Source organism: Monodon monoceros, unplaced genomic scaffold (assembly GCF_005190385.1).
Source record: "Monodon monoceros isolate NGI ecotype Baffin Bay Population unplaced genomic scaffold, NGI_Narwhal_1 Super_Scaffold_13, whole genome shotgun sequence".
In the NCBI taxonomy this organism is placed as follows: Eukaryota; Metazoa; Chordata; class Mammalia; order Artiodactyla; family Monodontidae; genus Monodon; species Monodon monoceros.
The window spans coordinates 41,944,819-41,970,477 of NW_021703769.1; the positions used below are offsets into that span (position 1 = coordinate 41,944,819).

At 41.5% G+C, this 25,659-nt stretch overlaps 1 protein-coding gene across 3 annotated transcripts in view; it reads right to left on the minus strand.

The window, feature by feature from the left end:
- KIF16B (kinesin family member 16B) overlaps positions 1–25,659 on the minus strand; it is a 293,377-nt gene that overhangs the window by 132,563 nt on the left and 135,155 nt on the right. For all 3 annotated transcript variants that reach the window (XM_029220041.1, XM_029220042.1, XM_029220043.1), the window contains exons 15-16: positions 25,200–25,337; positions 102–184 (exon numbers count right to left, since the gene is read on the minus strand). In XM_029220041.1, the coding sequence (XP_029075874.1) occupies positions 102–184; positions 25,200–25,337 (221 nt within the window). The remainder of the gene's footprint in view (positions 1–101; positions 185–25,199; positions 25,338–25,659) is intronic.

Sequence of the window (25,659 nt, forward strand, 5' to 3'; positions counted from 1 at the left end):
CCAGAAAGTTAAACTGCTGGAACCAGAGTGGAGACCCCCTCTTCCCCGACCCCAGCCCCTCCCAGAGCGGAGTGAGCTACAGGCGATTCCACACTGCTCACCTTCCTCTTTTCCCTGAGCCTGGCAGCCTCCTTCGGATGGTTAAAGCGAAACATATTGGTTCTTCCCAGGAGTATCACGGCACCTAAGAACACACAGAAACAGCAATGAGCTTACACCGAGCAACCTGGTTAGCTGGTGACATTCTGACATGGAATCCTGCAGCTGAGATGTGATTTCCATTGTACTACACAACAACAGAGTAAGGGGAGGCTTTCGTCGCAAAAGTCTGCTTACATAAGCCAATTCTAAACCTTCAAATGCTTTTATTTTTAGAGCCGAGTGTCACAATACTCACGTTACCCAGGGCAGAAGTGAGGGATCTAAGCATTACAATATCGTAAGAGATTAAAAACTCAGTATACAGATAATTAGACTTTTGACTGTTGAAAAGAAAAACAGAAATCAGGTAACCAAAGAGATGTGAGAATATCAAGCAAAGCATATGGTCACCAATTTAGGAAATGTTTATTAATGCCGATAGAAGTAGAAACCTCAAAGGACAGTGCATTCAAATGAAAACACGGTGAAACTGTCAGAGCAGTAGGTTTTTAGTAATAGGTCACTGTTACTAAAAACTCCCTCAGAATTCGACAGGAAAGAAAATGCGCATATGCAGTGACTACTTCCACGTAAAAACACGGCTTCTTGTGAAAACCCTGTTTAGACGGCTACATTGGACACACAAGAACAGCTCCTTTGGACTGACTAGGGTCCTGCTTGTTCAGAAAATGATTGTACAAGGGGCAGAAGAATTCAGTGTAAATGCCCAAGGGTAACAAAATCATTAGGTGGGGAGGCAAATTTCAGCTTGATTAAGCAAACAGATGCGTTCTAAGATAGGAGCTGTCCCAAACTGGCATGGATGTCACAGAAGGCAGTGAGCTCCCTGTCACTGGAGGCATTTAGGAGATTCGCTATCTTTTCTGGTCCCATTCGCACCTGAGAGTCAACCAAGTCTCAAAACAAACCACCCCCCAAAACCCCATGTTCAATCTTTGTCCTGAAAAAGAATGCAACTTATTTGTGAAGATAAGACATTCATCTAGAAGCCAACCATGACAGATCAAAGTGATGAGTGCAGGGTGCAGGAGGTGGCACCAAGGACCTAAGCTGGGTCTCACAGGACAAGACAGATGCTCCATGTGAGGGTGACGAGGGGAGGGGCTGAGCCTGAGACAGGAGATGGACCTCCTGGGCTTGGAGAAAGGAGAGAGTCAAGTCCAGCCAAGATGCAGGGGACGTGAAACAGCAGCAGGAACCCATATTGGACAGATGAGGGAGAGAGAGACCGTGAAGAACTAGCAGCCAGGACAAAGAATCTGCAACAAAGGTCAGAGAAAAAATTCAGCTCATGGATGTGTTTTGTGTGTCCCGCGCAGATGTAAAAAACAAATTCCTTCACTGTCAACGGTTAAAAATCTGTAGGTTTCACATAAAAGTCTGAGTTTCTGGCTTCCCTTCAAAAATTAGAAGATGTGGTATCAGTAGATCTGTGCTGTCACTGGGCTACTGTTGGCTGCCTCCTCCGGACAGGGCACGTGACCTCTAGTTGGGTACCAGCTCCACCTGGACCCTGCAGGTAATAGCAATACCCCACATGGCCACTCTGGAGCTTCAGACCAGCACATCCACCTGCCTATGTGACATACTGTCACAGATTCTCAAAGGAGCTTCAAATTCAATACGGTTAGAACCTAACGGGTTTAGATCGTAACCACAGCGAGCAACCGAAGGGTTGGTTCTGGTGGCTGTCGTTTTTTTAGCAGAAATGGAGTCAACGTGAGAAGCAGCACACGTTTTTGGGAGACTAAGAAGGGCAGCAGTGGATATTATCCACCTACAGTCCGCTTATCCCCCTCATAAAAAATTGCATTCATATACTTCCCAATTATGGAAAGGCACCATTACCACAATGAAGAAAGGTGTTTCCCACATGCCTTTTATGACTAGGACTCAAAACTGTGTGCCATACAAAAGTCAAAAGTTAAGTAGCCATGTCCAGGATATATGTGTATTTAATGCTCTTAAAATGACATTAGAGATTAGCAAGGCAATCTCATTTGAGGTGTTAATTATACCTAATCCAATTCTTTTTTTTTTTTCTGTTAATAAAATGCCCAGGCACACAAGTTGAAAATTGCTAAAATATGTTAATGGAAAAATAGGATAGTACTTCAGAGACATATTTCATAGCATGTTAAATCACTGAAAAAAATCTTGCCACCCATGTATTGGCATGAAATACACATAAAAATCCCTTCGAGGAGTTATGAAAGAAAACAAAACTACCCATGACCATTCCTTCTTTCCGTCCAAATAATGTGTATAAAGCACGTGGCACATAAAAGGGGCTCTGTTAAGGCTGGTGCCTTCTCTTTCCTCTATCGTATTCCTTTATGGACAAACCTACTGGCTTAAAAGATGTGCTTCATTTTTTCTTTTTTACATGCTGCTGCTGTGTGTCCATTCACTCAACAGATACTGAATGAACACTTACCGCGCTATGATAAGAACTGGGGGTGGGGATGCAGAGGTGAACGAGTGGGACACACACCTTGTCCTTATGGAACTTGTAAACAAGCAGGAGGAAGAGGTCACTAACCAAAGAAATAAATGCAAAGCTGCAACTGAAGGAGAGATACCCTGCCCCCGGCTCACGAGCATGCGAGAAGGGGGCTGGCTGCAGGGGAGGTTAGGGAACGATGCTGTGAAGGAGGTGGTGCTTAAGACAAGCTCTTGCGGGGGGCGGGGGGGACGCATATCCAACAGACTGTGACAGGAAAAAGTGATAATGATGATGAGTGATGGGAGACACGGCAGAGGAAACCGGGGGAGCGCTGCACAAGGTGAAGCTGGAGAGAGAGGGGAGGACGGAGCATGTAGAGTTGCTCGGGATACAGTAAAGCATCTTGTATTTCACGTAGGGGCAACAGCAAGACCCTGAAGGGCTTTGCGCAACAGCAGCATCACACAATCAGACGTGAGTTTCAGGAAGATCATTTTTTCTACTGTTTGAAGAATGTGCCAGGGGGCGAGAGGAAATGTAGATAAACAAGGTAAGAGATTACTGCAGTGCTCCAGGTCAAACATGATGGTGGCTCAGAACTGGAAGGGAGGGGTAAGAGGTCACTAAACAGATCCAGAAGATACTTGGGAGATAAGCTCACCAGGACTCATGATGGGCCAGATAGGGGGACCGGGGAGGTGAAGAAGATGCTCCTGGGCTTTGCTGTAACTAGTTGGATGGGGACCTGTTCACACTGATTGAGAACACTGGAAAAGGACCAAAATCAGGCTGGGGGAGAAATCTTGAGTTTGGTTTTACACATGATGGATTTGAGATGCCTTTTGAAGATAGAAATATGGAGCTGAAGCTCCAGAAGAAACGCCTAGGAGATCTCTCAATCCATCTGTCCATCTACCAACCTACCCACTTTCCTACCGACTTTACTCTCTATTATATATATATATATATATATATATGCATAGTTTTTTGATAATTTGGTGCTCTGTGATGAGAAGATATGGTGCTGAAATAAAGCATATTTTGTTTAAGATGTTCTCCTGATGTTGGCAAGTATACTTTTGAAAGAACGCCTGGTTTTTAATCAAGTATATTCTGTTAAATGATCAAAATGAAGAAATCTAGAAAGTTGGAGGATTAAGAATTGCTTATTAATCCTGATGGTAATTAAAAAAAATTTATAGATGAACTATATACCTCAAAATATAGAGACAGACATACATACATATGTATGTGTACATCTCTACCTAAGATCCATGTGTATATACACACACATCTCTACAGATATCAGGTAGAGATGTATACATATATATGTGCATATACATGGGTGTGCGTGAGAATGTGGTATCTCTCTATATACATCTGAGAGTCATCTCTAAGAAAGGAAGCCACAGGTGTGGGAAAGAGGAGAGGACAGAGAGGTGGGAGAAAAGATGGCCCACCCAACACTGGGCACCTTGAGGAGCTTGGCTTTTTAATGGCTCAAGGAGAGGAAGATGAACCTGCAAAGGAAACAGAGAAGGACCCTCAGAGGGGGAGAAGGAAAACCTCAGAAGCCCAGGGAAAGCGCAGTTGAGGCGTCCTGAGTGTGGACAACTCATTCAAGAAGTTTGTGTGATCTGCTGTACACCTGATACTAACACAATACTGTGCGCCAACCACACTTCAATGAAAGACAGAAGAAGAAAAAGAAGTCTGTTTATGAAGAGAAAGACAGAGCTGGTAGTAGCTGGAGCCGGGAGTTGACAGACCCTGGGGGATATTTTGTGGTATTTTTGTTTAAAGGAGACTTGTGAGTATATTTAAAAAGCAAAAAGCTGAAGGGGAAAAGGCAATGAATGAATGAATGAGAGTGAGTGACGGTACAAGGCCTTCGGAAGAGACCCAGCTCATGTGTCCTGCCTGACGGGGTAAGCCCTCCAGGGCTCAGCTCCCTCACCAAGTCTTCAAGGCTTCCTTCCAGATCTTAAATTCTCCTTAACTATGAGCGACTCCCTGATCTGAGGTTAATGTGATTAATCACAGCACATGGACTTTCTGTGATGCACTTAATTTGTCATTTTTAGAGTATATCTAAACCTCCTTGAAATATATGATGGCATCTTTGAGAGCACTTGAGAGCCTGTTAAATACTTGAGGACAGACAAATTCCAGACGATCTTAGAAGGGGATGGAGGGGGAACGATATTATGAAAAGGTAGACAAAGACACTTGGTAACAACAAAAAAAAGCTTCACTTAAGTCTCTGTGAATGAAGCCACTGATTTTCTATTTTAATATTTCAGGCACACTGAAAAAAATTAAACATGTAGAGATTTCTAGTGATTTCTAAGGAGTGTAGGGATAATAATCATTAATATCACTATTAATTACGGTCCTCACATTTTATGTGAGATTTTCTAATTCTGCTACTGCACGAATAAAAATCAACTGTTTTAGGGCTTCCCTGGTGGTGCAGTGGTCGAGAGTCCACCTGCCGATGCAGGGGACGCAGGTTCGTGCCCCGGTCCGGGAAGATTCCACATGCCGCAGAGCGGCTGGGCCCGTGAGCCATGGCCGCTGAGCCTGCGCGTCCGGAGCCTGTGCTCCGCAATGGGAGAGGCCACAACAGTGAGAGCCCCGCGTACCGCAAAAAAAAAAAAAACAGAAACAAAAACAAAAATCAACTGTTTTAAATTAAATGTTGCCATATGAATATTTCTGAGGTGATGACGTTCGAATTATTTCGTTCTGAGTTACCATTAATATGAACATATAAAACAACTGTATTCCCAAAAGGGTATGGTGCAATGTAATATGAGCTTACAGGCCAAAAACCAGGAGGCCTTTAGAAATTCTGCTTCAGGGCTCCACATTCTGAATTTAATCATACGTTAGAAATGCCCTCCTCTACGCCCCACCACACACACACACACAGACAGGATATATAACGCATTGCTAAACCATGCTCAGTGAAAGAGAGGTTTTCATTTTAGATACAACAGTCAGAAAAGCAAAGCTCTGTCCAGAAAAATTTTCTGGAATGGTATCGCATGAGAAGTTGGGTGAGGCAGAATGGGTGAAGCTCTTATTTCATTTCCTAGTTCAAGCTAAAAGAAACTTGCTTTGTGTATGATAATTTCAAGTCGTATAAAAGGCCTTAAAAATATTTATACTAAAATAATTTATGATGATGGCACCATTTGGGGACCCTGATAGAGTCTAATTTCCAGTAACATACGCCAATACTTAAGAACAGATTATGTAATATGTTCTAGGGCCTTGGATCCTTGTGACATTGGCTTTTAAGACACTTGAAATGTAGTAATTTTTCTCTATCTCAAAATGGCTTTGGGCAGTGAGATGGGGATTTAATATCTGACACGGTGCTTGTGGTGGGTATGAAAATTTCACACGAATACTAACGGATTCAAACAGGTCACATGGCTTGGGGCTGACAGCGGGCTCAGGTGAGTGACAGGCACTCGGTATCAAGGGCAGCAGGTATAAAGCATGCCATCAGATCGCCTGTTAATATTTGTGAAGGATGTAAGTGCACGTGACACCTTACCAAAAAGCCACCTAGGCCCTGTCCTCTCCTTTTCAATGTTTATAATTCAAATGTGGACTTGCAATATCCTGCTTCAGATAAACCACTTAAACCCTTGTTTACTTCTGGCAAAGTAAAAATTGCCAAATTAGATTCTGGGACGCCAGAGAAGAAAGAAAATTGATTTTCAATCTTTGTCATTGAGATTTCCAGCCAAATAATCAACAAGAATCATTTGCCCAACTGTGTGCGTGGGCTTCCATAAAATTTCAAGATGCTCCAGTCCCATCCCCCCAAAGAAATTTTTAGATGTGTGTGTGTGGGCGGGGGGGGGGGGTGGTGAGCTCAATTTTTTCTTCTTAAAGCCTCAGGGGAGATACAAGACGAGTATATAGAGCAGCTCTCATCCTTCCGAAAGACAATGGATTGAGTACAAGAGATAATTACAGGATGATTCCAGACAGCAGACAATGAAATGTTAAATTTTAAGGTACTGAATAGAAGGCATTACACTAACTGGGCAAACTATTAGCACAGTCATCCCTCATGGGGGATGGTTCCAGGATGCCCACAGGAAGACCAAAATCAAGGGATGCTCAAGTCCCTTACATAAAATGGCCTAGTATTTGCATATAACCTACACAATCCTCCTTACTTATAATACCTAATATAATGTAAATGCTAGAGCACGGAAAATTCAAGTTTTGCTTTTTGGAACTCTCTGGAAATTTTTCCCTGAATATTTTCAACCTGCAGTTGGTTGAATTCACTGGGATGCGGAGCCACACATACGGAGGGCTGACTGTAACTCTCTTTCCGTTGGTACCTAGTAGCTCATATTCTTTGTTACTAACAATACTACTCATTCCGTTAGTAACAATCTCAACTATTCAGCCTTGCCTCCCACAGGCTGTCCACATCCCATCCTTCCCTCCAAAATGCCTCCCTTGCTCCCCTCTCCCTAAGCACCAAGAGTCTCCTACCTTCATCAACTCCTTCTCTTTACGGACCACCCCCAAGCCTCCCCAGGCTATAAAAACACTGTGCTGTCCTTCACCTCTGCAACCACATAACTAATCTGCCGAAGGGTGAGCACATCCCACAGAAAATCCACGCCACCAGTCTGGGATCTGGGAGCCGGACAAACCTGCCAAGATTCAGCAGCCAAGGCTACTTGGTCTCCTGCTACTCCTGCCCCCCACCTCACCCACTTTCCAACCTTTAGATAATTCTGTATCTAAGTCACTTTTTTCCATGGACCATCATGACAAATACATTCATTCATTTTGGAACTCGGCTTTGGGTAAATCTCTCCTTTCTCATCAGTCTGAAGCCACGCTGGGGGAGAAGTGTTGGTTCTGCCCGAGATGGGACAGCATCGTCCACCTGCCTCTCCCTCTGAATGCAGCTACACCTGAGAGCCTGGACAGAACACATGCACCAGCTACTTGAGGGGTCTGAAAACAAACAGAAGCAGGTGGATTGAAAGAGACCAGGGCCTAAAGCACCACTGACCAATGATGAATTTACCATTGTTTTCCTCCAGTATCCCCGGCTTCATCTAGGAAGAAACCCAAAAGTTGACATTAGTGTAAAAGAGAGAACTCCAGGAGAAGCTTCTAGTTTTGGTTCCAGGAGGAGGGAGAGGGTCCCCTAGCAGCAATAGTGGCGGCAGCAGGGGGCCCACAGATGCCTAAATCTGGGAGGCAGGGGAAAAGCTCTCTCCAATCCCAGGAGCTGTGGACCCAGGAGGGTGGGGCAGACGCCAGTTGTTTCATTGTTCTCCCCTCTGTCCTCTCACTGCTCGGCCCGGACATGGGCACAAGCACAGGAAGAACATGAAAGAGTAGTATAAATAAAGCTATATATATTTATATACTTTATAAATAAAGTATGAAGACGTCTAGCTGGAGGGCAGAAAAGGAAAGACCCAAGGAACCAGAAAGTACTTGAGAGATGGTGTAGAGGGAGAAGTTCAGGAAGGCAACCTCATGGAATTGTGTATGAATTCCTGGGCCACCCCCAACGGTGCACACATGGAGCTGACCCCCAGCAGCACACGGAGACTTTCAGAGTTAAACTAAGAGCCAGAACACTTCTCAGCTCCCAGGCTGGCCGGTGGATGGCACACACATAGGACAGACTGGAATAGCACCACAAAGGCTTGGAAAACTGAATGGGCCTTGGAACTGGAATCACGACCCACAGACTGATTCTCACTTATGGTCTAAATCTGACCAGGTCAACTGCCTGCTAAAACAAAGAGGCAAAAATCAACATTTCCCATGGAACTGAAACAAGACCCCGAGTCTTACAATATAATATAAAAATGTCCAAAGTGCAATTCAATATTACTCAGCATATAAAGAACTGGAAAAAAAATCTCAACTTGCATAGCAAAACACAAACCACAGATGTTAATGCTGAGATCACAGAGATATTGTACTTATTTGATAAAGACTTTGAATCAGCTATTATAAAATTGTTCAAACAATTTATCCTATAGGATGCCCTGAAAAATGTGTGTGAGGGGGTAGGGTAGGGTCAGGGGAGAATGCCTAGATGAAAAAAGATAAGCAAAAAATGTTAATAATTATTGAAATTGGGTGATGGGTACATGGAGGTTAATTATAATATTCTGTATTTTGTATATGTTTGAAATTTTCCATAATAAAAAACTTTTAGTTTTCTATATCAGATGACTTTGAAATAAAAATGATGGGCCCTAAAAAAAAACAAAAACAAAAAAGAGGTCAAACATGGGTGAACACTCTTGAAAAATAAGAAGTTTCAACAAAGAAATAAAGTATACAAAAAAGAATCAAATATTACAACTGAAAAACACAGTAATCAAAATTTTAAAAACTCATTGGATGGGCTCAATAGCAGAATGGAGATGACAGAGAAACGAAAACAACAGTGAACATGAAGCCAGATCAGCTGAAATGATCTCATCTGAAAAGCGAAGAGGAAAAAAGTTTACAGAAAGATACAAATAAGTAATTAGAGCCTCAGGGATCTGTGGGACAATACTAAAATATTAAACATTCATGTAACTAGAGTCCCAGAAAGAGAGGAGAAAGAGTATAGTGCAGAAAAACAATTTTTAAACAAATAATGGCTGAGAACTTCTCAAATCTGGAGAAAGATAGAAACGTACAGATTCAAGAAGCCCGTTAAACACCAAACAGATAAACTCCAAGATATCCACACCAAGACACACTGTAAAGTCACCCTATGGGGATGTCGAGCTAAAAATGAAACCTAAAAAGGAGTGAGAGATCATGAAAAATAGATGTAATGATTCAAACAGGAGATGAAACGGGTTTAAATAAACTGACAAATGGTTGTCTCCTGCGCCAAAGTCTGGGGCAAGAATTTGTGGTTAGCCTTGGTCCTCATACTGACATGTTCTGATACAGGTGCATCAGAGTCACCTGCAGGATTTATTTTATTTTAAAAAACCCAAAAACTAGATTGCTGGGCCCACCCCCAGATTTTCTGATTTGGCGGGTCAAGGATGCGGCTTGGCAATTTGTTTTTTTGTTTTTGTTTTTGTTTTTTTTGCGGTACGTGGGCCTCTCACTGTTGTGGCCTCTCCCGTTGTGGAGCACAGGCTCCGGACGCGCAGGCTCAGTGGCCATGGCACACGGGCCTAGCCACTCCACGGCATGTGGGATCTTCCCGGACTGGGCACGGACCCGTGTCCCCTGCATCGGCAGGCAGACTCTCAACCACTGCGCCACCAGGGAAGCCCAATTTGCATTTTTGAAAGGCCCCCAGGTAATGCTGACGTTGCTGACCTGAGGACATACTAAGAACCACTGGCCTTGGGTATAGTCTTTAAGAACAGTTAGGGCTCTGACACTCAACAGTCTCTGCTGAATGAATCATCCATGTGCAAGTGACAGGTGTCAGCTTTGCAGGTCTCAAATTTGAGGAAGAAATCTAATGAGTGCTTAAGGGCAAGGGCAGGTAAGTTAAATGGGAAGTTAGACACCGCTATCTGCTGGCTTTTTGTAAAATGTGAAAGGGCTTTTCTGTTCACTAGACATCTTGGCTAAACTGCTGGAAAATCTATTTCTGTTTCTAGTTCCACTAAAATTCTTTTTTTAATTTGTCACTGAACAACTCATAGCAGCCCTTGAGCAGATGAAAATTTTATCAAAGGCTCCTCAGCTCCACTCCCTAGACAATCACCTGTTCCCTCTAAGTGCTCGAATAGATGCAAATATATTTTGGCACTAAAGCATGACACATTCAAATGCACCTAAGTGTAAATTCCCCAGATGGAGTTTCTGCAGCACTTCTAACAGGAGAGATGAGCGTTCAATGGCTCTGACAAACCAGCAAGACCAAAGGAGTCCACTGATTTTGAATTTCCTTAAAAAATTAATTACATTTAGCAACTATCAGCTTTAAAATAACATATTAGAGTAAAAAGAAAAATTAATAACTAAAATAAGGGAGAATAGTTCATAGCAATTATAGGGCAAAGGTTGAAATACAGTTTTAATGATAACTCATTTGATTTTTTTATATTTCATATTAAATATATGAAAAAAAGAAAAATCTAGGGTCTGAGACTCTGCCGAAAACAGCTCAAGGCCTACAGGCTAGACACCACAGTCAATGCATACTTTCTTCTCGGGCAAAGGCCTCTTCTTTCTATGGAATCATTCTACGGCATCATGGGAGTGAGGGAAACTGTGCTTCAGAGAACACACCCACTGAAAAACAAGGTTAGATGTAATGCTGCAAATCCTATGAACTGTTCCTGGAAGAACCCAAAAAAGAGGAGAAAAGCTTCAGGTGCCAGGCTTTAGACAACTTACATTACAGATGTCAGCACATTTATTTCTCACAGTATTAGCAAATGATTTTCTTTTTAGTGACTTTACCAGATGAAAACATCCCTGTAATTTAAGGCAGAGGGAGTACTAGTTATGATGCAATCTGAAAGAAATTAAAGCAGTTAACTGATACAGGTAAAAAATCTCTCCTGCAATGGTGACAATCTTCTAAACACAGATAAATCTCCTATTAGTTGACATTCACAAGTGATATATAAGTGACTTTTATAAGGAAGTGGTAATTACTACACGTACTTTTTAATGGCACAGCCTAACTAACACATTTCCAAATGAACGCTAATTTACTAATGAAAAGAGACATTTAAATACCAAGTAGCAGCAATATACTGGAGAAAGGCAGTGAAAAGAAAGGAAACTGCTGGTGAGCCAGGAATCCAGTCAAACATGGAGTTAACATGGTTAGATCATGTTATATTATAATATCTACATTTTCTGTTCTTGATACCTATACTTAAAAATGGTTTCACAGGGGCTTCCCTGGTGGCACAGTGGTTGAGAGTCCACCTGCCGATGCAGGGGACACGGGTTCGTGCCCCGGTCCGGGAAGATCCCACATGCCGCGGAGTGGCTGGGCCCGTGAGCCATGGCTGCTAAGCCTGCGCGTCCGGAGCCTGTGCTCCGCAACGGGAGAGGCCACAACAGTGAGAGGCCCACATAACGCAAAAAAAAAAAAAAAAAAAAAAAAAAAGGTTTCACGGGTAAAAGCCAAGGCACCTTTTGGAGTATGAACATGCTGCTGTTTTTTATCTTGTTTCCCTATTATTATTATGTTTTAATAAAGTGCATATACTTTTTTTGGTTTAGTATTTTTTCTTTCTTTAAAAAATAAAATCTTACAGATACAGTTTAACATCTTCCTGTTTCCCTGCCTGATCAAGCCCTTCCCCACTTCTTCTCCAAAGGTTAACACTATTCTAAAGTAGGCATGTGTCCGTATGATCCAGCAATCCCACTCCTGGGCATATACCCAGACAAAACCATAATTCAAAAAAGATACATGCACCCCAATGTTCATAGCAGCACTATTTACAGTAACCAAGACATGGAAACAACCTAAATGTCCATCGACAGATGAATGGATAAAGAAGATGTGGTATATATATACAATGGAATACTACTCAGCCATAAAAAGGAATGAAATAATGCCATTTGCAGCTACATGGATGGACCTAGAGAAAGAGAAAGACAAATACCATATGATATCACTTAATATGTGGAATCTAAAATATGACACAAATGAACGTATCTACAAAACAGAAGAAGACTCACAGAGATAGAGAACAGACTTGTGGTTGCCAAAGGGGAGGGAGGATGGGAAAGGGAAGGATTGGGGAGGATGGGATTAGCAGATGCAAACTATTATACATAGGACGGATAAACAACAAGGTCCAACTGTATAGCAAAGGGAACTATATTCAATATCCTGTGATAAACCATAATGGAAAAGAATGTGAAAAAGAAAATATACATGTATAACTGAGTTACTTTGTTGTACAGCAAAAATTAAATACAACATTATAAATCAACTATACTTCAATAAAATTTTTTTTAAAGTAGGTATGTGTAAGTCCCATTCACATCTTTTTAATTTTGCTACATATTTTCGTAACCACAAACAATATATCATATTGTTCTGTGTTTAAAAAAAACTTGCTCCACTTCTCATTTTAGTAATAATCAAAAATCAAGACAATTTAAGTGGAGAATTCTAAGCCTTAATTTTTGAAGAACTGTACACGTTTTTCCCTTGACGGGATCTTCCAGTCTTAAAGTGTGTAGATTTAAAAAAAAAAAGTTACCATCTTGCTTCTCTCACGTAACTCCTTGGAACACAGAGTCGGCTTACATTTCACTGCCCTATGACCTGCTATGACATTTATAAAAGAAGTGCACTGTGTTTTAATGCTATAGCATTTTTCTGCCAATTTCATTGACAGTGACACTGAGAAAGCTGTTGAGCAGCACAGAAGAATTCCAGGGGAACTCGAGCCCATCCAGTCTGAAAGCCATGGCACCAGGGTAATGAAACAATTAAGAGAGCCCTGCAGAGAAAGACAATTCTGACAATTAACCTTGAGCGACAATTAGGACTACCAGTTTCTTAGGACAAATCATATCTTTAATAGGAAGATCAAAACTTCAGTTCCAGCCATCACTAACTTGAATAGGAATATTTTTCAAATGGACTTTAAAAGTTTAAGATAAAAAACCACTTAATAAAAATACCACACAGGAGATACATTTAACATTATTTATCTACCATGCCTCAATCCACAAGAGAATTAGAGACAATGATCGCTACATAAGCAGATGGCAACGGAATGATAAGCAATTTCTCTGAACTAAATAAATAAGCTAATAATTTTTGAGGGGTGATGGAAGGATAACCCCAACATTAAATATTAAATTCTAGGAGGTTCCCATGTTAAACAGTACATGCTCTAAAAGTTCGTTTTGGGCTTCCCTGGTGGCGCAGTGGTTGAGAGTCCGCCTGCCGATGCAGGGGGACATGGGTTCGTGCCCCGGTCCGAGAGGATCCCACATGCCACGGAGCGGCTGTGCCCGTGAGCCATGGCCGCTGAGCCTGCGTGTCCGGAGCCTGTGCCCCTCAACGGGAGACGCCACAGCACTGAGAGGCCCGCTTAACGCAAAAAAATAAAAATAAAAATAAAAGTTCCTTTTTCAGAATTTAGTTTGGACTCATTTTCTCACAAGAACATTACACATAACAGCTTCCAGGCGAATCCACAAGAGACTAACCCATAACATGGCAGGAGCAATGGTCACCGGAAACCACTTGACAGCCTTCTCAGCATCCAGTGGCCAGGACTGCGGGTGGTGTAAGTTCCAGAAGCTCCAGAGAAACACAGCTGGAGCAGGGAATGCACAGGGAGGAAACAGTCTGATGGCCGGACAACAGAGCCAGGTAGATCCAGCAGCTGATACTGATATTTGTGGGCTATTTGTGATTCAAGCACTGTTTATGCTAAAGAATGTCCCCCAATTAACCCCAACTGTAACTTCCTCTCTAACTTCCTGTGAGTGATTCCACAAACACACCAGGCTGCTTTGGGGTATTTGGAAGAACAACGCACAAGACTCAGAAGTCCTGGATTCCAGACACTGAATTCTTTGGGCATCACTTTCCCATACGGTTTTAAATCAACATCCTCAAAGGTCCTTTGTGCTCAAAATAATCAAAACAGGTTATTACAGAATATATATATTAAAAAAAGGGTTTTCTCCTTTCCATTTTTGAGCAGTTAATGTATATAACTATGTTCAGAATTTTGTATACATGAATAAACACAGTTCAACAAGCACATAAATTAAAAGTCTTCAAAGTTTTACTGGAGGAAATAGACGAAAATTCAAATATGAGAAGAGGCATACTGAATAAACATAAGTTCCAAGATGGAAATATGTTTTTTAATGTGAACACATCAAATGATATTAGAATCTAACTTCTCAAAGAATATTTTAGCACAACAAAATGATTCTAAAATTTCTTTGAAAAAAATTAATAGGCATGAAAAGCAAAAGAAACCACTCAGAGAAGAACAAAAATTAAAGCATATTATAACACAACAAGCATTAAAACTGTGTGGTATAGGCACAAAAGTAGAAATACAGAGTACTAGAACAAACTAGAAAGCCAAGAAACAAATAAAGTACTTTGTGTGACTTTTTTATTTTTTTGGTAAAGTAAGAGTTTCTTCAAAAGGGAGGTGATGGGAAGGTTATGATAATGGTATACCAATGTGGGAGAAAATTAATTAAATCTATACTTTATATACCAGTGAACCCCAGATGTATTAAATATTTCAAAATGAATTCGAGTTCTACTCATGCATTAATGATGATATTGAAAACCAGTACAAGCCGCTTATAAAATCCTGTAGCAATAAACAGTCATCATCACAAGGTCACCTCCCTCTGACCTAACTGAGGGAGATGCAGCCAGTACAGAGGTCTCTGCTAGACAAGGAGACACAACTCTCAACTCTCATCATGACCCCTGCAACACCCCTGCTGCCTGAAGAAACAGCAGCAGGCCCCCGACCTGAGGTGCTAAGAGAGGACAGACAGGTGGTCTGGCTGTGGTCCAGATCCAACTACATAATCCACTTGTGGGGTCATCTGTCAACTGTCTACCCTCCAATTACACCTGTTGTTCACACAAAGGCCTGTGTGTTCCCAGGCAGGGACCGCCACTGAAGAGCCTTACATAGTGACCTCTTGTCTGTCAATCAATTATGGTGACTTTCTGGGCTCAGGGCAGAGACAGCGTCTCATCATGATCAATACTGCTGCCTGGAAACAATCAGATTCTCCATCCCTTATTGCCAGGACCATTGTCCTGGTTACAAAAATGCAGGTATGTTGCTTTGGTAATGATCACTGGGTGCTCACTGTGTCCTTTTTAGGGCTGGTTACCTGCTACTGCTGACCTCTGACCCTTCTGGCCAGCTCCAGGACACCAGATGTCTCCCAAGCTCAACTAACCTTGAAACTGAAAAATACTAAGAGTGAAAAACGGATGGAGAGATCAATGCATGGATGGATGGGTGGATGGTTCGGAGATGGTACATGGGTGGGTGCTCCATCAGTTGCCTGTAGAACATCTCTGATGGACGCTATGCGCCTCCTATGAAAGCATGATCACCCTGGTCCGTGCTACTGCCCTTCATTTCTGAGGTAACTCCTTGCAACTGATTTCTGGTATGACTTCACTAACACCAATAAACTACATGCTTTCCAGTCCCCATCTGTCCAATCCTACGTCACAACAGATACAACATTACAGTATGTAAGCATGAAAAACTGTAATTATGAAAACTATGTATAATATACCAAAAAGGGCTTAAGAGATAATGTCAACTTCTTTCTTTCCTTCCTTCTTGCACAGCTCAGTACAAAAGCCATTAGACAAGGCTGGGCAAAGTAAGCATCAGGGTAGGGGTGGCAGGAAGTTTGGGCATGAGGTGAGGAAGGTGTCTGTGCTAGGAAAAGGGTGAAGGCAGACGTGGCCCAGCACAGGGCACCACAGCCTGAGCAGGAAGAGGAGGGCCCCAGAACGAGGAGGGGGCAGAAGTGACAGGACAGTGGCTACATAACGGGAGTCAAGTTCATCATTGTCAGAAAAGGGGCTACCAATAAGAAAAGGGAGAAAACTACAGAGAACTCTATGGTACTGGAATTAGAGGTATTGATGTGAACTCCTGGTTAGCAATACAGACACTGAAATACAGACATTTTAATATACTAATATAAACAGATACAGAACTATAGTTGTAAATGTTGTATACACACCCAAACATTTTCGCTAACACCTTTGACTGACGGGATCTGTGAGCGGCAACACTTCAATAGCAATAAGCACACCTAGTGCCCAGATGCTGGTTTCTAAATCCCATTCACTAAAAGGAAGTACGGCTCCTTGGGGAACTGGCGGACTCGAGAAAAGTAAAAGACGAGCCTGGAATACCTTGTTCTGTCACAAAGTAAGGAATTAATCATACACAATAGGGACAAACCAAAAGAACACAAAAACCCATTGGCCAAATCTGAGACAATCTGGGCATCAAAATAAGCAATCATAGAAATGGACCAAAAGCTATAAAATAGCAAGACATGTGGCCCTGTTGATTTAGATAAATAAATGAATACACGGCAAGAAAAGAAAGCTCTTTCTTACAGTTAAAAAGCCAACTGAGACTTCCCTGGTGGTCCAGTGGTTGAGAATCCGCCTGCCGATGCAGGGGATGCGGGTTTGATCCCTGGTCGGGGAACTAAGATCGCACATGCCACGGGGAAACTAAGCCCGCACGCTCTGGAGCCAGCACACCACAACTAGAGAGAAGTCCGCGCTCTGCAACTAAGATCCAGCGGGCCGCAACTAAGACCCAATGCAGCCTAATAAATAAATAAATGAATATTTTTAAAAATAAATAAAAAGCCAACTAATAGGTGTAGAAGGAAGAAACTCACCATGTGGCAGCCATTGGAATAATAATTAAGTAAGACCTCCCTCCCCGCAAAAAAACACCCAGTGGATTCTAAAACCAGTGGGTGAAAGTATGGTAAAGAATAGGATATTCATGATCCTGAAGTACCTTCCCAACAGCCTTATTAATAAGAAAGGGTGAAAAGATTAACTTGACAGTGAAAAAACCTAGCACACTGCTTCTTAATGAAATGATCAAAGTGAGCATTCTCAGTAAAGGGACAAAGAGAAACCATGTAATGAAACATGAGAAAAATGCAGCATCATTTCTCTGACATTCATGTCAAAAAATGACATTATTCTAATCACAAGGAAGCATCAGATGAATTCTATGTTTCATAGAAGAATGTAGAAGGACATGCCACAGCATACCTGACCTGCAGTTTTCAAAACTGCCAAAGTCATAAAAGTCAAGGAAAGACCAAGGAACATTTCCAGACTGAAGGAGACTAGGGAGACGCGGTAAGCAAATACAACACGATGCTGGACTGAATAATGGACACTGTTGGGGCAAACGGACAAACCTGAAGAGGGTCTGAAATCACGTGGTAGGAATGCATCTATTACTTTCTTAATTTGGATGGCTGCACTGTAATTATGTAGGAGAGTGCCACTGTTCAAAGGAAACAGACACTGAAGTATTCAGGGGTGCTGGAGCATCATGCTAGCAATTTACTCTCAAATATCCTAAAATGAAAAAGTTCTTGAAGGGCAGACAGCAGAAACCAGAAGAACTACAATCCTGCAGCCTGTGGAACAAAAACCACTTTCACAGAAAGACAGACAGAATGAAAAGACAGAGGATTATGTACCAGATGAAGGAACAAGATAAAACCCCAGAAAAACAACTAAGTAAGTGGAGATAGGCAAACTTCCAGAAAAAGAATTCAGAATAATGATATGTGAAGATGATCCAGGACCTCGGGAAAAAAATGGAGGCAAGAAATGTTTAACAAAGACATAGAAGAAATGCAGAACAAATACCTAGAAGAATTAAAGAACAAACAAACAGAGATGAACAATACAATAACTGAAATGAAAAATACACTAGAAGGAATCAATAGCAGAATAACTGAGGCAGAAGAACAGATAAATGACCTGAAAGAGGGAATGGTGGAATTCACTGCTGCAGAACAGAATAAAGAAAAAAGAATGAAAAGAAATGAAGACAGCCTAAGAGACCTCTGAGACAAGCTTAAACGCAGCAACATTCGCATTATAGGGGTACCAGAAGGAGAAGAGAGAGAGAAAGGACCTGAGAAAATATTTGAAGAGATTATAGTCGAAGACTTCCTTAACTTGGGAAAGGAAATAGCCACCCAAGTCCAAGAAACGCAGACAGTCCCAGGCAGGTTAAACCCAAGGAGAAACACACCAAGACACAGTCGTCAAATTGACAAAAATTAAAGACAAATTACTGAAAGCAACAAAGGAAAAATGACAAATCACATACAAGGGAACTCCCATAAGGTTAACAGCTGATTTCTCAGCAGAAACCCTACAAGCAAGAAGGGAGTGGCACGATATATTTAAAGTGAGGAAAGGAAAGAACCTACAACCAAGATTACTCTACCTGGCAAGGATCTCATTCAGATTCCATGGAGAAATCAAAAGCTTTACAGACAAGCAAAAGCTAAGGGAATTCAGCACCACCAAACCAGCTCTACAACAAATGCTAAAGGAACTTCTCTAAGTGGGAAACACAAGGGAAGAAAAGGGCCTAGAAAAACAAACCCAAAACAATTAAGAAAATGGTCATAGGAACATACATATCGATAATTACCTTAAATGTGAATGGATTAAATGTTCCCACCAAAGACACACGCTCACTGAATGGATACAAAAACAAGACCCATATATACACTGTCTACAAGAGACCCACTTCAGACCTGGGGACACATAAAGACTGAAAGTGAGGGGATGGAAAAAGATATTCCATGCAAATGGAAATCAAAAGAAAGCTGGAGTAGCAATCCTCGTATAAGACAAAATAGACTTTAAAATAAAGAACATTACAAGAGACAAGGAAGGACACTACATAATGATCAAGGGATCATTCCAAGAAGAAGATATAACAATTATGAATATATGCACTCAACAAAGGAGCACCTCAATACATAAGGCAACTGCTAACAGCTATAAAAGAGGAAATCGACAGTAACACAGTAATAGTGGGGGACTTTAACACCTCACTTACACCAACGGACACATCATCCAGACAGAAAATTAACACGGAAACACAAGCTTTAAATGACACAACAGACTAGACAGATTTAACTGATATCTATACGACATTCCATTCAAAAACAGCAGATTACACTTTCTTCCCAAATGCACACGAAACATTCTCCAAGATAGATCACAGCTTCGGTCACAAATCAAGCCTTGGTAAATTTAAGAAAACTGAAATCACATGAACCATCTTTTCTGACCACAACACTATGAGATTAGAAATCAATTACAGGGAAAAAAAACGTAAAAAACACAAACACATGGAGGCTAAACAATACGTTACTAAATAACCAAGAGATCACTGAAGAAGTCAAAGAGGAAAACAAAAAAATACCTAGAGACAAAGGACAATGAAAACACGACGATCCAACACCTATGAGACACATGAGAAACAGTTTTTGTTTTTTGCGGTACGCAGGCCTCTCACTGTTGTGGCCTCTCCTGTTGTGGAGCACAGGCTCCAGACGCGCAGGCTCAGCGGCCATGGCTCACATGTCTAGCCGTTCCGCGGCCTGCGGGATCTTCCTGGACCGGGGCACGAACTCGTGTCCCCTGCATCGACAGGTGGACTCTCAACCACTGCGCCACCAGGGAAGCCCGAGAAACAGTTTTAAGAGGGAACTGTATAGCAATACAATCCTACCTCAAGAAACAAGAAAAATCTCAAATAAACAACTAACTTTACACCTAAAGGCACTAGAGAAGAACAAACAAAACCCAAAATTAGTAGAAGGAAACAAATCATAAAGATCAGGGCAGAAATAAATGAAACAGAAACAAAGAAAACAACAGCAAAATCAGTAAAACTAAAAGCTGGCTCTTTGAGAAGATAAACAAAATTGATAAACCATTAGCCAGACTCATCAAGAAAAAGAGGGAGAGGACTCAAATTAATAAAAGTAGAAATAAGAAAGGAGAAGTTACAACGGACACTGAAGAAATACAAAGCATCATAAGAGACTACTACAAGCAACTCTATTTCAATAAAATGGACAACCTGGAAGAAATGGACAAATTCTTAGGAAGGTACAACCTTCCAAGACGGAACCAGGAAGAAATAGAAAATATGAACAGACCAATCACAAGTAATGAAATTGAAACTGTGATTAAAAATCTTCCAACAAACAAAAGTCAAGGACCAGATGGCTTCACAGGTGCATTCTATCAAACAATTAGAGAAGAGCTAACACCCATCCTTCTCAAACTCTTCCAAAAAATTGCAGAGGAAGGAACACTCCCAAACATATTCTACAAGGCAGGCCAACATCACCCTGATACCAAAACCAGACAAAGATACTACAAAAAAACAAAATAACAGACCAATATAACTGATGAATACAGATGCAAAAATCCTCAACAAAATACTAGCAAACAGAATCCAACAACACATTAAAAGGATCATACACCACGATCAAGTGGTTTATCCCAGTAACGCAAGGATTCTTCAATATATGCAAATCAATCAGTGAGATACACCATATTAACTAATTGAAGAATAAGAGACATATGATCATCTCAATAGATACAGGAAAGCTTTTGACAAAATTTGACACCCATTTATGATAAAAACTCTCCAAAAAGTGGGTGCAGAAGGAAACTACCTCAACATAATAAAGGCCATATATGACAAACCCACAGCAAACATCATTTTCAGTGGTGAAAAACTGAAAGCATTTCCTCTAAGATCAGGAACAAGACAAGGATGTTCAACTCTCGCCACTCTTATTCAACAGAGTTTCGGAAGTCCTAGCCACGGCAATCAGAGAAGTAAAAGAAATAAAAGGAAAACATATTAGAAAGGAAGAAGTAAGACTGTCGCTGTTTGCAGATGACATGATATTATACATAGAGTATCCTAAAGATATCATCAGAAAACTACTAGAGCTAATCAATGAATTTGGTAAAGTTGCAGGATACAAAATGCACAGAAATCTCTTGTATTCCTATACACTAACAACGAAAGATAATAAAGAGAAATTAGGGAAAAATCCCATTCACCACTGCAACAAAAAGAATAAAATACCTAGGAATAAACCTACCTAAGGAGGTAAAAGACCTGTACTCAGAAAACTATAAGACACTGATGAAAGAAATCAAAGATGACACAAACAGATGGAGAGATATACCATGTTCTTGGATTGGAAGAATATTGTGAAAATGACTATACTACCCAAAGCAATCTACAGATTCAATGCAATCTCTATCAAATTACCAATGGCATTTTTTAATGGAACCACAACAAAAAGTCTTAAAATTGTATGGAGACACAAAAGACCCCGAATAGCCAAAGCAATTTTGAGGGAAAAAAACAGAGCTGGAGGAATCAGGTGCCCTGACTTGAGACTATACTACAAAGCCACAGTAATCAAGACAATATGGTACTGACACAAAAACAGAAATATAGATCAATGGAACAGGAGGGAAAGCCCAGAGATAAGCCCACACACATATGGTGAACTAATCTATGACAAAGGAGACAAGGATATACAATGGAGAAAAGACAGCCTCTTCAATAAGTGGTGCTGGGAAAACTGGACAGCTACATGTAAAAGAATGAAATTGGGCTTCCCTGGTGGCGCAGTGGTTGAGAGTCTGCCTGCCGATGCAGGGGATGCGGGTTCGTGCCCCGGTCCGGGAGGATCCCACATGCCGTGGAGCGGCTGGGCCCTTGAGCCATGGCTCCTGAGCCTGAGCATCCAGAGCCTGTGCTCCACAACGGGAGAGGCCACAACAATGAGAGGCCCGCGTACCGCAAAAAAAAAAAGAAGAATGAAATTAGAACACTCCCTAACACCACACACAAAAATAAACTCAAAATGGATTAAAGACCTAAATGTAAGACCGGACACCATAAAACTCTTACAGGAAAACACAGGAAGAACATTCTTTGACATAAATCGCAGCAAGATGTTTTTTGACGCACCTCCTAGAGGAATGGAAATAAAAACAAAAATAAACAAATAGGACCTAATGAAACTTAAAAGCTTTTGCACAGCAAAGGAAACTATAAACAAGATGAAAAGGCAACCCTCAGAATAGGAGAAAATATTTGCAAACGAATCAATGGACAAAGGATTCATCTCCAAAATATATAAACAACTCATAAAGCTCAATATTAAAAAAACAAACAACCCAATCAAACAATGGGCAGAAGACCTAAATAGACATTTCTCGAAAGAAGACATGCAGATGGCCAAGAGGCACATGAAAAGCTGCTCAACATCACTAATCGTTAGACAAATGCAAATCAAAACTACAATGAGGTATCACGTCATACCAGTCAGAATGGCCATCATCAAAAAATCTACAAACAATAAATGCTGGAGAGGGTGTGGAGAAAAGGGAACCCTCTTGCACTGTTGCTGGGAATGTAAATTGATACAACCACTATGGAGAACACTATGGAGGTTCCTTAGAAAACTAAAAAGAGAACTACCATATGACCCAGCAATCCCACTACTGGGCATATACTCTGAGAAGACCACAATACAAAAAGAGACATGTACCACAATGTGTGTTGCAGCTCTATTTACAATAGCCAGGACATGGAAGCAACCTAAGTATCCATCGACAGATGAATGGATAAAGAAGATGTGGCACATATATACAATGGGATATTACTCAGCCATAAAATGAAACGAAGCTGAGTAATTTGTAGTGAGGTGGATGGACTCAGAGTCTGTCATACAGAGTAAAGTAAGTCAGAAAGAGAAAAACAAATACCGTATGCTAACACATATATATGGAGTCTACAAAAAAAAAATGGTTATGAAGAAACTAGAGGCAAGATGGGAATAAAGACATAGACCTACTAGAGAATGGACTTGAGGATATGGGGAGGGGGAAGGGTAAGCTGGGACAAAGTGACAAAGTGGCATGGACATATATACACTACCAAACGTAAAACAGATAGCTAGTGGGAAGCAGCCACATAGCACAGGGAGATCAGCTCAATGCTTTGTGACGACCTAGAGGGGTGGGACAGGGAGGGTAGGAGGGAGACGCAAGAGGCAGGGGATATGGGGTTATATGTATGCATATAGCTGATTCACTTTGTTTTTTGTACAGCAGAAACTAACACAACAATGTAAAGCAATTATACTCCAATAAAGATATTAAAAAAAAAAACAACACATGCCCCCAATGTTCATTGCAGCACTATTTACAATAGCCAGGTCATGGAAGCAACCTAAGTGTCCATCAACAGATGAATGGATAAAGAAGATGTGGTACATATATACTATGGAATATTACTCAGCCATAAAAAGGAACAAAATTGGGTCATTTGTAGACACGTGGATGCACCTAGAGACTGTCATACAGAGTGAAGTAAGTCAGAAAGAGAAAAACAAATACAATATACTAACGCATATATGTGGAATCTAGAAAAATGGTACAGATGAACTGGTTTGCAAGGGAGAAATAGAGACACAGATGTAGAGAACAAACGTATGGAAACCAAGGGGGGAAAGTAGGGGGGAGGGTGGTGGTGGTGAGACGCACTGGGAGATTGGGATTGACAATATATATATTAATATGTATAAAATAGATGACTAGTAAGAATCTGCTGTATAAAAAAAAAGAAAGATGTTCTTGGGCTTCCCATGGCTCCGTGGTTAAGAATCTGCCTGCCAATGCAAGGGATACGGGTTCAAGCCCCGGTCCAGGTAGATCCCACATGCCATGGAGAAACTAAGCCCATGCGCCACAACTACTGAACCCACGCTCTAGAACCCACAAGCCACAACTACTGGGCCTGCGTGCCACAACTACTGAAGCCCACGCACTCTAAGGCCCGTGGTCCACAAGAGAAGCCACCGCAATGAGAAGCAAGCGCACCGCGACGAAGAGTAGAGAAAGCCCACGCCGGCATCAACAAAGAGCCAATACAGCCATAAATAAATAAATGAATTAATTTTTTTAAAGTTCTTGCAAATATTCCATAATACTGAAATTATTTCAAAAGAAAAAAAGACATGATACCAGATCCTGTATGTATAACTATAACTATTCATAAAAAGAATGTAAACAAGGTAATAAAATTATTAAAAGAAGCCACTGTTCTAAGGTTTTGCATTTGAAGAGCACAGTTTGAACTTCACAAATTCCTTTAAAGTCTTATTTCCGTAACAGCAGCAACTTTTAAGTCAATATATAGATGTTTAATTCAACAAGACAACGGGCATTTTATAAAGAAGTTCTCCAGGGCTTCCCTCGTGGTGCAGTGGTTAAGAATCCGCCTGCCAGGGCTTCCCCGGTGGCGCAGTGGTTGAGAGTCCACCTGCCGATGCAGGGGACACGGGTTCGTGCCCCAGTCCAGGAAGATCCCACATGCCGCGTAGTGCCTAGGTCCGTGAGCCATGGCCGCTGAGCCTGCGCGTCCGGAGCACGTGCTCCACAATGGGAGAGGCCACAGCAGTGAGAGGCCCGCGTACCGAAAAAAAAAAAAAAAAAGAAGCCAACTGCCAATGCAGGGGTCAACAGTTTGAGCCCTGGTCCAGGAAGATCCCACATGCCACAGAGCAACTAAGACCATGCACCACAACTACTGAGCCTGCGCTCTAGAGCCCGCCAGCCACAACTACTGAAGCCCGTGCACCTAGAGCCCGTGCTCCGTAACAAGAGAAGCCACCGCAATAAGAAACCCGCGCATTGCAACGAAGAGTAGCCCCCGCTCGCCACAACTAGAGAGAAGCCCGCGCACAGCAACAAAGATCCAATGCAGCCAAAAATAAAAAATAAATTAATTTAAAAAAAGAAAAAGAAGAAGTTCTCCAGCAAAAGAGAAAACAGCCTAATGAAGCAAACAGTCTTCATCCTTCTTACACCTAAAGTGTAATTAATTCTAAGATGCACATGTTCCCCCATTACCTAACCAACCTGTTTTCTAGAAACAACACATACAAAGAACTCAGAACCAAAAGCCAATACCTTGATTGAGGTGCGTGGCCTCCATGATCTGAACACCGTTCACAGAGCACTGGGATCCACTCAGGGGAATCAGTGTCACCGTGCCCCCGACATTTTCAAAGATGCAATGCTCGCTCTCCAAGTCGAGGCCATGAAGAACTAAGATGGGAAAACAGAGGAAGAAAAGAGTTCCTTTGGTATCTAGTGCAATGATTCCCAACCTTCATTTATTTTCTCATATTCTTTCTTTTCCATACAAAACTGTGAGGTGAACATTTATGTTTAGTGAGAAAACTGAACTTCAGGAGTTCCTGGCATCAACTGACAGACCCATCCCCTGAGTGCTACTCGGTGGGTCTGGACATCCCCTGTATAAGGGAGTAAGTTCTGGCACGTTCATTTATTTCATCTTCGGGGAGAAAACAGTTGAGTAACTTGTCTTAACTGAATACCACTGAGTCACTCCTGCTTCAGTCTAAAT